Source organism: Lynx canadensis, chromosome B1 (genome assembly GCF_007474595.2).
Source record: "Lynx canadensis isolate LIC74 chromosome B1, mLynCan4.pri.v2, whole genome shotgun sequence".
Classification (NCBI taxonomy): domain Eukaryota; kingdom Metazoa; phylum Chordata; class Mammalia; order Carnivora; family Felidae; genus Lynx; species Lynx canadensis.
Window position 1 is genome coordinate 55,540,322 of NC_044306.2, and position 13,138 is coordinate 55,553,459.

Below are 13,138 nucleotides of genomic sequence, written 5' to 3' on the forward strand. Positions count from 1 at the left end.
CCTTGAGAAGTAGGACGGCGCTCGCATCCAGCCCAGCCTGCAATTTCCCCCTCACAGCCTCCTGCTAAAAGCAGATTAAATTGCTAGGATAAATCCACCCTATCCAATTTTAGTCCTTGCTTTAGCATATGCTTTTCTATGAGGAAAAGGCTATAGTAACAGGATTGAATGGAACGGAACCCAGCACAATAGTCCTTTCTATGCCAAAAGATAGATCTTCTAAATTTGGGAACCGGGACTATTCAGTTCTTTCCATTTTAAAATCATGAAGTGAAATAAAAAAGAAACGTTCCGAGGTGGAAAGGTTAGTGCTTATTTAAGGAACCCATGTGGCTCCCGCGTGTGCCACAGTTCTGGGTGTTATGGAAATGCATTTCTTCACAATTCTGTACGGCACCTCTGGGTAGGAAAATAGTCAAGCCCCTCCATCACCTCATCCTTGCATATACAAATAGCAACAAGGCTACGCACGGTGGATGGTGAGGGATTCAATCGTGGAGATCAGGTCACATTTATTTACACAATAGCACGATAGATATTTTCATTCTCTGCAAGCTCTTATGGAAATTTCACTAACCTGAAATAAAAATATTTTCCAGGTGTATTAAAAAAAATCCAACTGGGGAGTCAACAGCCGCCAACGGTTCTGGGTGGGACTATCAAGGCTGAGGGCAGAATACTCATCTTTGGCAACGTATGAAAAAATGTTGGACATTCATTTAGTGGAGATGATGTAAGCTAATCTTACTTGGCTGTAGAACAAAGGAGTGGGAGGTGTTGGCATTCTGTCCTGTCACCTGAGCGCAGGAGTGACGGACACAAGGAAGTAAGAGCAGGGTTCATGCAGCCTCCTCACCTCCCCCCAGGCGGCTGGTGGGGGCTCCACCGGAGGGTAGTACTTAGGCACATCCCAGGCCACTGCAGCCATGAACCACTTGAAGTCCTTGCACTTGAGCTGTTTGCGCAGCTCCTTCTGGGCGGAGATGTCCCCGGTGGACAGGTGCCTGTATTCTGGGCGCCGCTGGTAAATGTACTCAGCAAATTCATCCATCCAGGTCTCAGCCACACGCTTCAGGTTCTGTGCAGCAGAAAAGAATGTCATTTATTGACTTGTGCCCTCAGAGGGTGATTTTAGTCACACTGGAAATTGAAAAAAGGAAAAAAAAATAGACAACCTCAGACAGCGCTGGTTGGAGGCTTATTAATAAGGGGAGTTTTTTTGTAACTACAAGGGTGTGATATGATTAGTCTGAGGCCTTGCACGCATTTCTGTTTCTGGCATGGGGTTCAACTGCCAATTAGATAATTTGTCAGAGTCAGTAAAAATTCAGCTTACAGTTGTATCAACTTTCTCATCTCTCCTGTTATTTCATGATTATAAATTCTTTATTTTTCACACAGAACTAAAGGATTTGAAACTGGAGATAATGAAGTTCTTAGGCATCAAATTGCTTCAACCATTTCAAGGAACAGTTAGGATCCTGGAAAGAATGAGCACAAACAAGCTGTTATTCTTTTCTCCCAATTAAAGAGGCAACCCAGCATTACTAAATTCAAGACCTTGTGTTCTGATGATATTTTCTATGTATAATACAGATGCTAAGCGGAATTCAGTAATTTACTGCACAATGAAGCATAATGAAGCTAAGGGAAGCATCAAGTAGCCAGTCTTCTCTGCAGATGTTTCCATGGGTGAAGGAAGCAGAAGGCTGTTGGTAGGGAAAAAAACATGCTCCTTAGGGGCGGGAGACCATATGGGTTCAGGGGAGGAAGCTATTCAGTTTTGAGGTCAAGGAAGCAACTCATCCCCTCTAGGCCTCAGATTCCTCACCTGAGAATACACAACTAGTAAATATATACCTACATCATGGGAATGGTTGTAGGATTAAGCAAAGTAACACCCGTAAAGGGCTCTGAATAGTACCTGGCATGAGCTAGGTACTATGGATATTATTATTAATAATTGGAGAGCCTAATGTTGGGCTTGGCCACGGATGAACTGAATTGTTCCTGTGGTCTTTTTTCATGTTTATTTTTTGAAAGAGAGAGAGAGAGAGAGAGAGAGCGCATGTGAATGGGGGAGAGGCAGAGAGAGAGGGGGACAGAGGATCTGAAACTAGCTCTATGCTGACAGCACAGGGCCCGATGCTGGGCTCGAAATCATGAACCGTGAGATCATGCCCTGAGCTGTAGTCAGATGCTTTAACCAACTGCGCTGTCCAGCACTCTTGTTCCTGTGGTCTTTAGCTAAGATGAGATGTTCTCTGACATCTCTTCAAGCTTTAATGCTAAACGCTAGTGAGAGTGCATTGTCTAGAAGGTCTGAGTTCTGATACCCCCAGCTTGTAGCATCATTTCATAGCTGTGTCCTTTAAGCTCTGGTTCTCGTTTGGCATTCCAATTTCTTATTTCAAGTGCCCAGGGGCTGGAAAGAACCCTTTCCAGTTTCTCATTTGCGCTTAGAAGATAAAGTGGGCAGAATGGCTGGAAACTTTAATAAGGTTCAGGCATAAGTGACTGAAGTAAAAACTAGCGATACCTAGGAAAATCATTTTATCTTTTTTTTCTAAAGATTTTATTTATTAATTTAATTTTAGAGATAGAGTGAGTGGGGGAGAGGGGCGGAGGGAGAGAGAGAGAGAGAAAATCTTTTTTTTTTTTTTTAAGAAAAGTTTATTTATTTTTGAGAGAGAGAGAGAGGGAGGGAACATTCAACTGATTGAGCAGGGGAGGGGCAGAGAGAGAGGGAGATGGAATTCCAAGCAAGCTCCAAGCTGTCAGCACAGAGCCTGATGTGGGGCTCGAACCCACAAACCATGAGATCATGACCTGAGCCAAAATAAGAGTCAGATGCTTAACCGACTGAGCCACCAAGATGCTGCTGAAAATTATTTTATATTAAAAATTGCTACAGAATCGTAATTAAGGCCTGGAACCATGCCCAGAGGTCTGCTGGGAGTCAGAATCTCCAAATATCTTAGTCCTAGTAAGATTGCACCCTTTTCTTGTTCTGTCTCACTCCCTCCACCTCCAGTGTTCCCGATGGACATTTCTTCCATCTGATCTTGTCCCCTATGTACCCCCCACCCCTCCGCTTGCTTCCACAGTCTCCTTTATTACTTTTGGTCCCTGGTGGGCATGAGGGAGGGCTCAGTTAATATAGCAAGATGCAGAAAAGAGACAGTGCCACAAAGTCTACTGTGATTTCTTGGTTGCCTCTGTGTTCCTTCCTTTCTAAGATTCCTGACATTGAGAGTACAAGAATTTTGGGGTCACCTGGGTTGGTCCAGTTGGTTAAGCATCTAACTCTTGATTTTGGCTCCGGTCGTGATCTCACCGTTTGTGGGACTGAGCCCTGCCTCGGGGTTGGGATACTCTCTGCCCCTCCCCCACTCATGCTTGCTCATGTGCTCTTTCTCTCTCTCTCAAAATAAATAAACTTCAAAGAAAATTAAAAAAAAAAGAGAATGTAAGAATTTTTTCTGACATTATTTTTGGCCATCATTGTGCTGTCTGACATCTCATTGGCATTGCTTCACTCATGACACTTTCCACCCTGATTCCTGTTTACCTCAACAGATGATCAGAGTCAACATTGTTTTGCAATATTCTAGCCCTTTTCACAGATTGTGAACTGCCTGATTTGTTTGGGGAAAGACAAGGAAACAGGTGATGTTTGAGGATCCTGCTCTGTGATGGCCTCAGGTACTACACTTATCTGTCATATTTAAGTAGGATTCTTCAGCATTATCTCGCTATTTACCTTTCATTCTGATAAGTGTTCTGGATGAAACGCTTTGTATTTTCATCTATCTTTGGACAGACAATTTTTATGATTAGCAAAAAGATTCAAAGATAGAATGGAAAAAAATTAGTCACTAATATGAAAACTTTATTTATATTCAAATTAATTTTTAGGCTGCAGTTACAACCTTTCTCCTAAAATCCAATTATTTATTTTTATTTTTATTTTTTTATTAAAAAATTTTTTTTAATGTTTATTTATTTTTGAGACAGAGAGAGACAGAACATGAGTGGGGGAGGGTCAGAGAGAGAGGGAGACACAGAATTTGAAACAGGCTCCAGGCTCTGAACGGTCAGCGCAGAGCCAGAGGCGGGGCTCGAACTCACAGACCGTGAGATCTTGACCTGAGCCGAAGTCGGAGGCTCAACCGACTGAGCCACCCAGGTGCCCCACCTAAAATCCAATTATTATATTAAGTAGAAATATTTAACTTCCACTACTTTATGCTTCTCTGATAAATGAAAGTGAATAAAGGCAGGGGTATATAAAAAAGCAGAGGCAAAGAGGTAAATTCGCCAGGAATAATGAGAAAATGACTTTGTTAAGTAGAGACATGCCTTAAAAATTCTGATAGCTTTGCCATTAAGCAATCTATTTTGATTTGTGTAAATAAACACTTTGAGACTGTATTTTATATGAAGTTAGATATAGATCTGTTTTTTTCAACGTTTTTTTTTTATTTTTTTTATTTATTTTTGGGACAGAGAGAGACAGAGCATGAACGGGGGAGGGGCAGAGAGAGAGGGAGACACAGAATCGGAAGGAGGCTCCAGGCTCCGAGCCATCAGCCCAGAGCCTGACGCGGGGCTCGAACTCACGGACCGCGAGATCGTGACCTGGCTGAAGTCGGATGCTCAACCGACTGCGCCACCCAGGCGCCCCTAGATCTGTTTTTTAATTAAAAAACTCAGCACTTTGAATGATTCCAAGCACATATGGGTACTCATCTGGGCATGCTAATTGTTGAATTAAAAAAAAAATATATAGGGTGCCTGGGTGGCTCAGTTGGTTAAGCGTCTGACTTCGGTTCAGGTCATGATCTCACAGTTCATGAGTTCAAACCCTACGTCGGGCTCTGTGCTGACAGCTTGGAACCTGGAGCCTGCTTCGGATTCTGTGTCTCCCTCTTTCCCTGCCCCTTGCCCATTCACACTTTGTCTCTCTCTCTCTCTCTCTCTCTCTCAAAAATAAATGTTAAAAATATTAAAAAATATATTATAGAATGAAAGTGAACAAATTCATAGTTTGTGCATATATCCAATGGCAAAGGCACTGAAATAAGAACAATTTTTTTAAAAAGTGCTCATGTTAAATGGTAGATATTTGTTGCTTTGGATTTTTGAAATAAAAATAGGAATTATTATAAAACTCAAAAAGGAGCTGATTAGTTCAGATGCTTTCTTTAGAAATGGCTCAAAGTGCCATGATAAATGTTAGCCTGGATAAGCATCATCAATAAGTAAACAGGGCAGGAGATAGCTTGCTAGTAAATTGTCAACAACTTTAGGGAAACTAAGCAGTATAGTTAACCAGGGAATCAGCCAGGTAGCTTTTGCATTATCGTGTCCTTTTCAAATTGAAATAAACTTGGTTGCAAGGTTAGGTTTGCTGATTTCCCAAACACTCTAAAGGAAGCAGCAGGATCATGAATGTATTCCAGGGATAATGTCAAATCATCTATTCCTTTTTTTTTGTAGCTTTCCAGGAGACAGGAAGAGAAACAGCATGATAATTGCAAAAACTATAATAGCTAGTTTCCCTCCAGCAATGAGTGTTACATAAACATTTAAACATAAATACAACATCTTGCCCATTCTCTAATGTTCCCAATGACTCATTAGACATCCTCGATTATAGATGCTCTGTTCTCTGAATTGAATTTCCTACCAGGAGGAAACTTTCTGAAGAGTCAATTATTATAGTCAAGGAATAGTCCTCACTCCCAAACAGTGCAGGTGACTGACCAAATAATATCATTCTGAAATCATTATTCTGGAAACAACAATACACTGTGTTAATTTGCAACTGTAATCATGACTCAGTACTTAATCTTGGGGAAAACATTAGAACCACAGCTGAGAAATATTACAAGCAGTTGCAGGAAGAGTTTCATTGGTCTTTTATAGATTGTAGAATAAACTCACCCATTCCAGAAAATAAAATAATCGTATACACATTGAACTATTTACATAGGAGCACATATATGCATATTCAGATACATGAAGGTAATGGGATAGGAGCAAAACAATATTGCTCACTTACACATTCATAGCTGTGTACGCATGTACAGGATCATGTAATTGAGACATCCAATAACATCTCTTGCCAGAGATGGTAACAAAAATAAAAATAAATCAATATGAGTTGGCTCATCTCTTTTTCTTTTTTTTTTTTTTTTCAACGTTTATTTATTTTTTGGGACAGAGAGAGACAGAGCATGAACGGGCGAGGGGCAGAGAGAGAGGGAGACACAGAATCGGAAACAGGCTCCAGGCTCTGAGCCATCAGCCCAGAGCCCGACGCGGGGCTCGAACTCACGGACCGCGAGATCGTGACCTGGCTGAAGTTGGACGCTTAACCGACTGCGCCACCCAGGCGCCCCGGCTCATCTCTTTCTAAGATTGAGTGGACATCGGCGAAGATGTTAAAATGTCCAAAAAATAGGGGCGCCTGAGTGGCTCAGTCGGTTAAGCTTCCAACTTTGACTCAGGTCATGATCTCACGGTCCATGAGTTCTAGCACGGCATTGGGCTCTGTGCTGACAGCTCAGAGCCGGGAGCTTGCTTTGGATTCTGTTTCCCTCTCTCTCTGCTCCCCCCGCTGCTCGTGCTCGTCAATCTTGCTCTCAAAAATAAATAAACATAAAAAAATTGTTTTTTAAATGTCCAAAAAAAAAAGTTATCAAGATGAAAGAATGGACACTGGAAGATCTATACATGCAATCATTTACTCCCAAAGTATCTGAAGTTGTATCTATCAAGGTTGTCTTATACACATGGAGCCAGGTATTATTAGCTGGGATTCCTGTTATTTGAGATTTAAATAAAATTACTTCAATCACAATTTTCACAGTCCTTTTTTTCCTGAAGATTTATGTAGATTCCCAGGGGATTGTGTTCACACATTCATCTTTCACTTTGGTTTCCTGTTGGGGGACCTTCCCTTCCTACTGGTGTCTTGCCCCAGGCTTGTTCACTATTGTGTCATGCAGAGCATTGAGTGGGGGGGGGGTGCTTCTCCTCAGCTCTCAAACACTTTGCAAGTAGATCACTAAGATATAGACTTTGACATTTCAGGGCAGTGGCAGAGACTTAGATGACAAAGCATAGCAGATGATGTAAGATGGAATATTTGACTTTTTCAGCTTCTTTGGCGGTATGGAATATTTCTCCTTGGCCAAAGTTTCTTCTCTCTGTCTTTTGACCCCCTGCCACGGTGCTGTCCTCAACATTTCCCCTTATGGTATCCTTAGTAGGACTGCACCAGAATATCATAATTTCTTCTCTATTTCATGCAGAGTAATTCAGCTTTCTCGTTGTCTGTCCCAGCTTATCCTGGCCAAACTCTGAGGCCTACCCTTCCATAGCCACAATGTTTTTTCCAGGTGTTTTACTAAGCAAAGATAACTCACCTGAAAGAAATTCAACAGCTGGTTCTTGAGGTACGCCCCACTGAACATTTTGTTACAAAAGGGTTGCTCACTGTTGAAGACATTCTCCATGAGGTCCCTAAGAGTCCTGTTTAATTTTATTCTTCTACATGAAGCCTCTGCCTAAGAGATCTGCTCTGTTCATCCACACTTAAAAAAAATTCAGCCTGTCTCTGGCTTTGTCCATAAGATTTCCCTTGCTTCAATGCCCTTCTCCCTCTTATTTGTCTGACCTCACCCATTCAGAAACTCACTTTTTATTCCTCCCAGTTGGAGATGCCAGATAACTATGTGTGGGGCACATACTTAAATTTGAATTTCAGGTAAAGAACAAATCATTTAAAAACATAAGTACAATTCACAATTGTATAGTGCTTGTATTAATATTCTATAACAGCAAATGAAATTAAAATAAATCAAATTAAATTAAACCAGGAGGCCACTAGACTGAGGTGGCCTACCTACGCAAACCAAAATCCAAGCCTGTAAACGTCTCAAGGTTATGAAATCAAAACACTAGGTGCAACCAATCACAAATAGACTGCTAGGCTTGAAGCTATAGCCAATCATTTAATTTCCTTTCTTTGCTTCTGTATTTCTCCAAGTCTTTCCCCTTAACCACTTCCAGTTTGGCATTGCCCAATTCAAATTGGCTTTCACTCAAATAAACCCTTAAAATGTTAATATGCTTCAGTTTATCTTTTAACGCATGGGACATAATTATACTAAAAAGTTATTTATCTGAAATTCAAATGTAACTGGGCGCCCTTTATTTTTATTTGCCCAATCTGGCAACCTTACTGCCGACATATATAATATGCATGTGATATGTGCTCCATGAATGTTTCTTTTTTTCTTAATTCACTTAGTGACTGTATTCTCAGAATCTGGTATATCTTGATGCTATTGCCAATACATAGTGAATGTTTTGCCTCTGTGGAAATTATTGCAGGGAAGTTTCAGGCTCTCTGCAGAGAAGCCTGCTATCACACACCGTTGATCTAAATATGCTTCCCATTCCCACTGCTTTTCTGTTTCTAACAGGTGGGATCCTGCTGGCTTTCTATCTGTGAAGCAAGCAGGGAAATAGCCACATAGTTTAAGGTAACAGCAGTGCTAATCGGAAGCTAGAGGGGAGGGCTCAGCATGGCTAGAATGGACAATTTAGGGTTTACTCTTAACCTTAATCTGAAAATAAATAGGTGAAGGCCTTCTGTCTCTGCACATCTGGGCTGAGTTCCAGCCAGGCTCTGAGTGTGGACAAGAGAGACTGGAGGAGAGGGCGCAATCCTACTCAAGGTGAATCCGGGAGGTTTTCACCTGCTGGTGTTTCACTCATCCTGGAAGACACGTAACAGTTGGAGAAGGACAGCCACTGGAGCTGAACAATACATTTATTTTTCCATGTAGAAAGCAAATGAAGATTTTTCTATTTCTCTATGTTTAAGAGCTGCAGGCTTCATAATTCTTGAATGATAAATGAAATAAAAGCTGTTACTCTGAGCACCTTCTACATACAGGACATTGATAGCCTCATCTATTTTTATGTCACCGCAGTGGTTTCTTGTGTGTTACAACATGCTCCTCTATCCAAACCAAACTGGTATTAATCTCTCCCTTCTCTGTATTGCCCAAATATTTATTAACACACTTGACACATTCAGCCTTATATTACAGGTCTTTAGAATTCAAGTCTTGTTTTCTTTGCACTACCCAACACTAAATCTTTCCTTAATTCTAATACTCATCAGGTCTTTGAATTGATATTTTACCAGGACCATTAAATCACATTCTATCTCAGTTTATAAGAACAGATTTCCATCTCTGACTGATCATCTGTATTGTGTAACATGAACAAAATAGATAGTTCCATTATACCTGCTGATTCATGAAACTGCATAAATCTATCCACTAATTATTTTTTTTGCCAGCACCATGTTAGAACCTGCTGTTTAATTGTCCTAAAAACACAATCCCTATTCAGTTTCTCAGCGTATTATTGGGGAGTTGATTGGTCATGAGGCTGTCCCATGCATGTGTATTATCTGGGCCACCTCACCTCAGTAGTGTGTTTCTATTCTTTGTGCAGAGTGCAATCAGTACAAATGCACTGGCCTGACCCCAATCCACATGCTGCGCTTGTGTCAATATTAAGCTATTGTATTATGATGAGTTTATACTAGATTTCTTTCTTTAGCTTGTGTGTGTGTGTGTGTGTGTGTGTACCCCTCAGAAACTGCTGGTAGCTAGCAAAGCCAATCTTACACAGAAACAGTTTATTTGTCACAGTCATTCCTCCTGGCAAGGAATTGCATCACTAGCCCATGACTTGAAAAATACTGCCGTGATTCAAATGCATTTCTTTTCTCCACTTTGATGCTTAAGAGTACTTTAGTAGCTCTGGAGTCCCACCCCAAAGCCCTTTTATCATTGATAAAGTGATAATGTCATCATGGATACAGCTCAAAAGAGAATCTATTTAAGAGAGCCTCAACCTCACTACAATTATTCAGCCAAGCTCTACTTTTTCTCTGATCTAAAGACTTCTTTGAAGTCAGTGGGAAGCCTTCAGCATAAGGAGAGGAAGGCTAATCCAGTACTAAAAAGGGAGTCTTCTCTGACAGGCTGTTTCCTCTCTCTTCTTCCCCAAGGCTGTGTGAGCTGTTTGTAAGTGGTTACCTGCTCTTAGCTGTTTTGATATAATTTAATTGTATCTCTAGTCTATTTTTTGGCTGGATATTTTAGATATCTATGGTAGTGTTTCTGATAACATTTAATGTAGCCTTTAGATATAGGACAAACAAAAAAACAACTCCCCAAATTATTTAACAAATAGCTTATTAAAAAAATGCATGTAAGCCTAAGTTAAAAAACAGCCTTAGTGAGGAATAATTGATATACAACAAACTGCTGATGTTTAAAGTGTACAACTTGGCACATTTTGATATATATTGGTGAAATATACACACACACACACATATACACATATACACACATACACACATGTATAAAACCATCATCACAATCAAGATAATGAATATATCCATCACCTCCAACTGCTTTCATATGCCTCTTTGAAATCCCTCCCTCTGTTTCCTTTCTTAGGCACCTCTACCATCATCCCCAGGCAACTACTGATCTATTTTCTTTTAACTTATTAAGACTTAATTTTTTTTAGGGCAGTTCTAGGATCACAGCAAAATTGAGGGGTGGATCAAAGAATTGGCATTTACTCCCTGCCCCCACAAATGCATAGTCTCTCCCACTACCAAAATCCTCCACACGAGTGGTTTATTTGTCGTAAGTGATGAGCCTACATTAACACACCATCACCCAGGTCCATTGTTTACACTAGGGTTCACTCTTGATGTTGTACACTGATCTACTTTTTGTCACCATAATTTAGTTTAAATTTTCTAAAATTTTATTTTTATTCATCTTTTCTTTTTTCTTTTTTTTTGTATTTTCTAGAAGTTTAAATAAATAGAATCATAAAATATGTGTTTTTTGGTCTGATTTCTTTTACTAAGCATCATTATTTTTAAGTTTATCCATGTAGTTGCATGCATTTCTTTTTATTAGAGTGCAGTATGTGGATACACTACAATTTTTTTTAATTTTAATTTTTTATTTAAATTTTAATTAGTTAACATATATGATAAAATTAGTTTCAGGTGTAGAATTCAGTGATTCATCATTTACATATAACACCCAGTGCTCATCATAACAAGTGCCCTCCTTGATACACATCACCCATTTAACCCATTCCCTGCCCACCTCCCTCCATCAATCCTGTTTGTTCTCTATAGTTAAGAGTCTCTTATGGTTTGTTGCTCTCTCTCTTACCTCCTGTCTCTTTCCTTTCTCCTATGCTCAACTGTTTTGTTTCTTAAATTCTACATATGAGTGAAATCATATGGTATTTGTCTTTCTCGGACTGACTTATTTCACTTAGCATAATATACTCTAGTTCCATCCATGTTGTTGCAAATGGCAAGCTTTCATTCTTTTTGATGGCTGGGTAATATTCATATATATATGAATGTATATAAATATATATCACGTATTCATTTATTCATCAGCCAATTGACATTTTAGGCTTTTTCCATAATTTGGCTATTGTTGATCATGCTGCTATAAAAATGGAGGTTCATGTGCCACTTTAAATCTGCATTTTTGTAACATTTGGGTAAATACCTAGTAGTGCAATTGCTGGGTCAAAGGGTAGTTCTATTTTTAACTTTTTGAGGAACCTCCATACTGTTCTCTAGAGTGGCTACACCAGTTTGCATTCCCACGAACAGTGTAGAAGTGTTTCCGCATCTCTACATCCTTACCAACATCTGTTGTTTCCTGTGTTGTTAATTTTAGCAATTCTGAGAGGTGTGAGATGGTATCTCATTGTGGTTTTGATTTGTATTTCCTGATGATGAGTGATATTGAGCATCTTTTCATGTTTCTATTAGTCGTCTGTATGTCCTCTTTGGAAAAATGTCTGTTCATGTCTTCTGCCCATTTCTTTATGGATTATTTATTTTTTAGATGTTGAGTTTGAGAAGTTCTTTATAGATTTTGGTTACCAATCCTTTTTCAGATATGTCATTTGCAAATATCTTCTCCCATTCTGTAAGTTGTCTTTTAGTTTTGTAGATTTTTTTTTCCTCTCTGCAGAAGCTTTCTATCTTGATGAAATCCCAATAGTTCATTTCTGCTTTTGTTTCCTTTGTCTCTGGAGACGTGTCTAGTAAGAAGTTGCTGTGGCTGAGGTCAAAGAGGTTGTTGCCTGTGTTCCCCTCTAGGATTCTGATGGTTTCTTGTCTTACATTTAGGTTTTTCATCCATTTTGCTTTTTTTTTTTAATTTAAATTCAAGTTAGTTAACATATGGTTTAGTATTTGTTTCAGGAGTAGAATTTGTTGATTCATCACTTCCATATAACACCCAGTGCTCATCCCAAGTGCCCTCCTAATGTCTATCACCCATTTAGCCCATCCTCTTACCCACCTCCCCTCCAGCAATCCTTAGATTGTTCCCTACATTTAAAAGTCTCTTAAGGTTTGCCTTCCTCTTTGTTTTTATCTTATTTTAATTTTCCTTCCCTTCCCTTATGTTCATCTGTTTTGTTTCTTAAAGTCCAAATATGAACTTTCATCCATTTTGAATTTATTTTTGTGTCTGGTGTAAGAAAGCGGTCCAGTTTCATTCCTCTGCAAATTGTTGTCCAGTTTTCTCAACATCTTTTTTTGAAAAGACTATTTTTATTCCATTGGATATTCTTTCCTTCTTTGTCAAAGATTAGTTGACAATATAGCTGTCGGTCCATTTCTCGGTTTTCTATTTTATTCCACTCACCTGTGTGTCTGTTTTTGTGCCAGTACCATACTATCTTGATGACTACAACTTTGTAATATAGCTTTAATTCTGGAATTATGATGCCTCCAGCTTTGGTTTTCTTTTTCAAGATTGCTTTGGCTATTTGAAGTCTTTCACAGTTCGATACAAATTTTAGTATTTTTTTGTTCTAGCTCTGTGAAAAATGCTGGTATTATTTTGACAGGGATTGCATTAAATGTGTAGATTGTTTTGGGTAGTATAGAAATTTTTAACAGTATTTGTTCTTCCAGTCTGTAAGTGTGGAATCTTTTCCCATTTCTTTGTGATTTCTTCAATTTCTTTCATAAGTG

General features: G+C 39.3%; 1 protein-coding gene across 1 annotated transcript in view; it reads right to left on the minus strand.

Moving 5' to 3' along the window:
* Positions 1-793: 793 nt before the first annotated feature.
* GALNTL6 (polypeptide N-acetylgalactosaminyltransferase like 6) overlaps positions 794-13,138 on the minus strand; it is a 152,609-nt gene continuing 140,264 nt past the window's right edge. The window contains exon 6 of the mRNA XM_032593063.1: positions 794-1,078. Coding sequence (XP_032448954.1) covers positions 794-1,078 — 285 coding nt within the window. The remainder of the gene's footprint in view (positions 1,079-13,138) is intronic.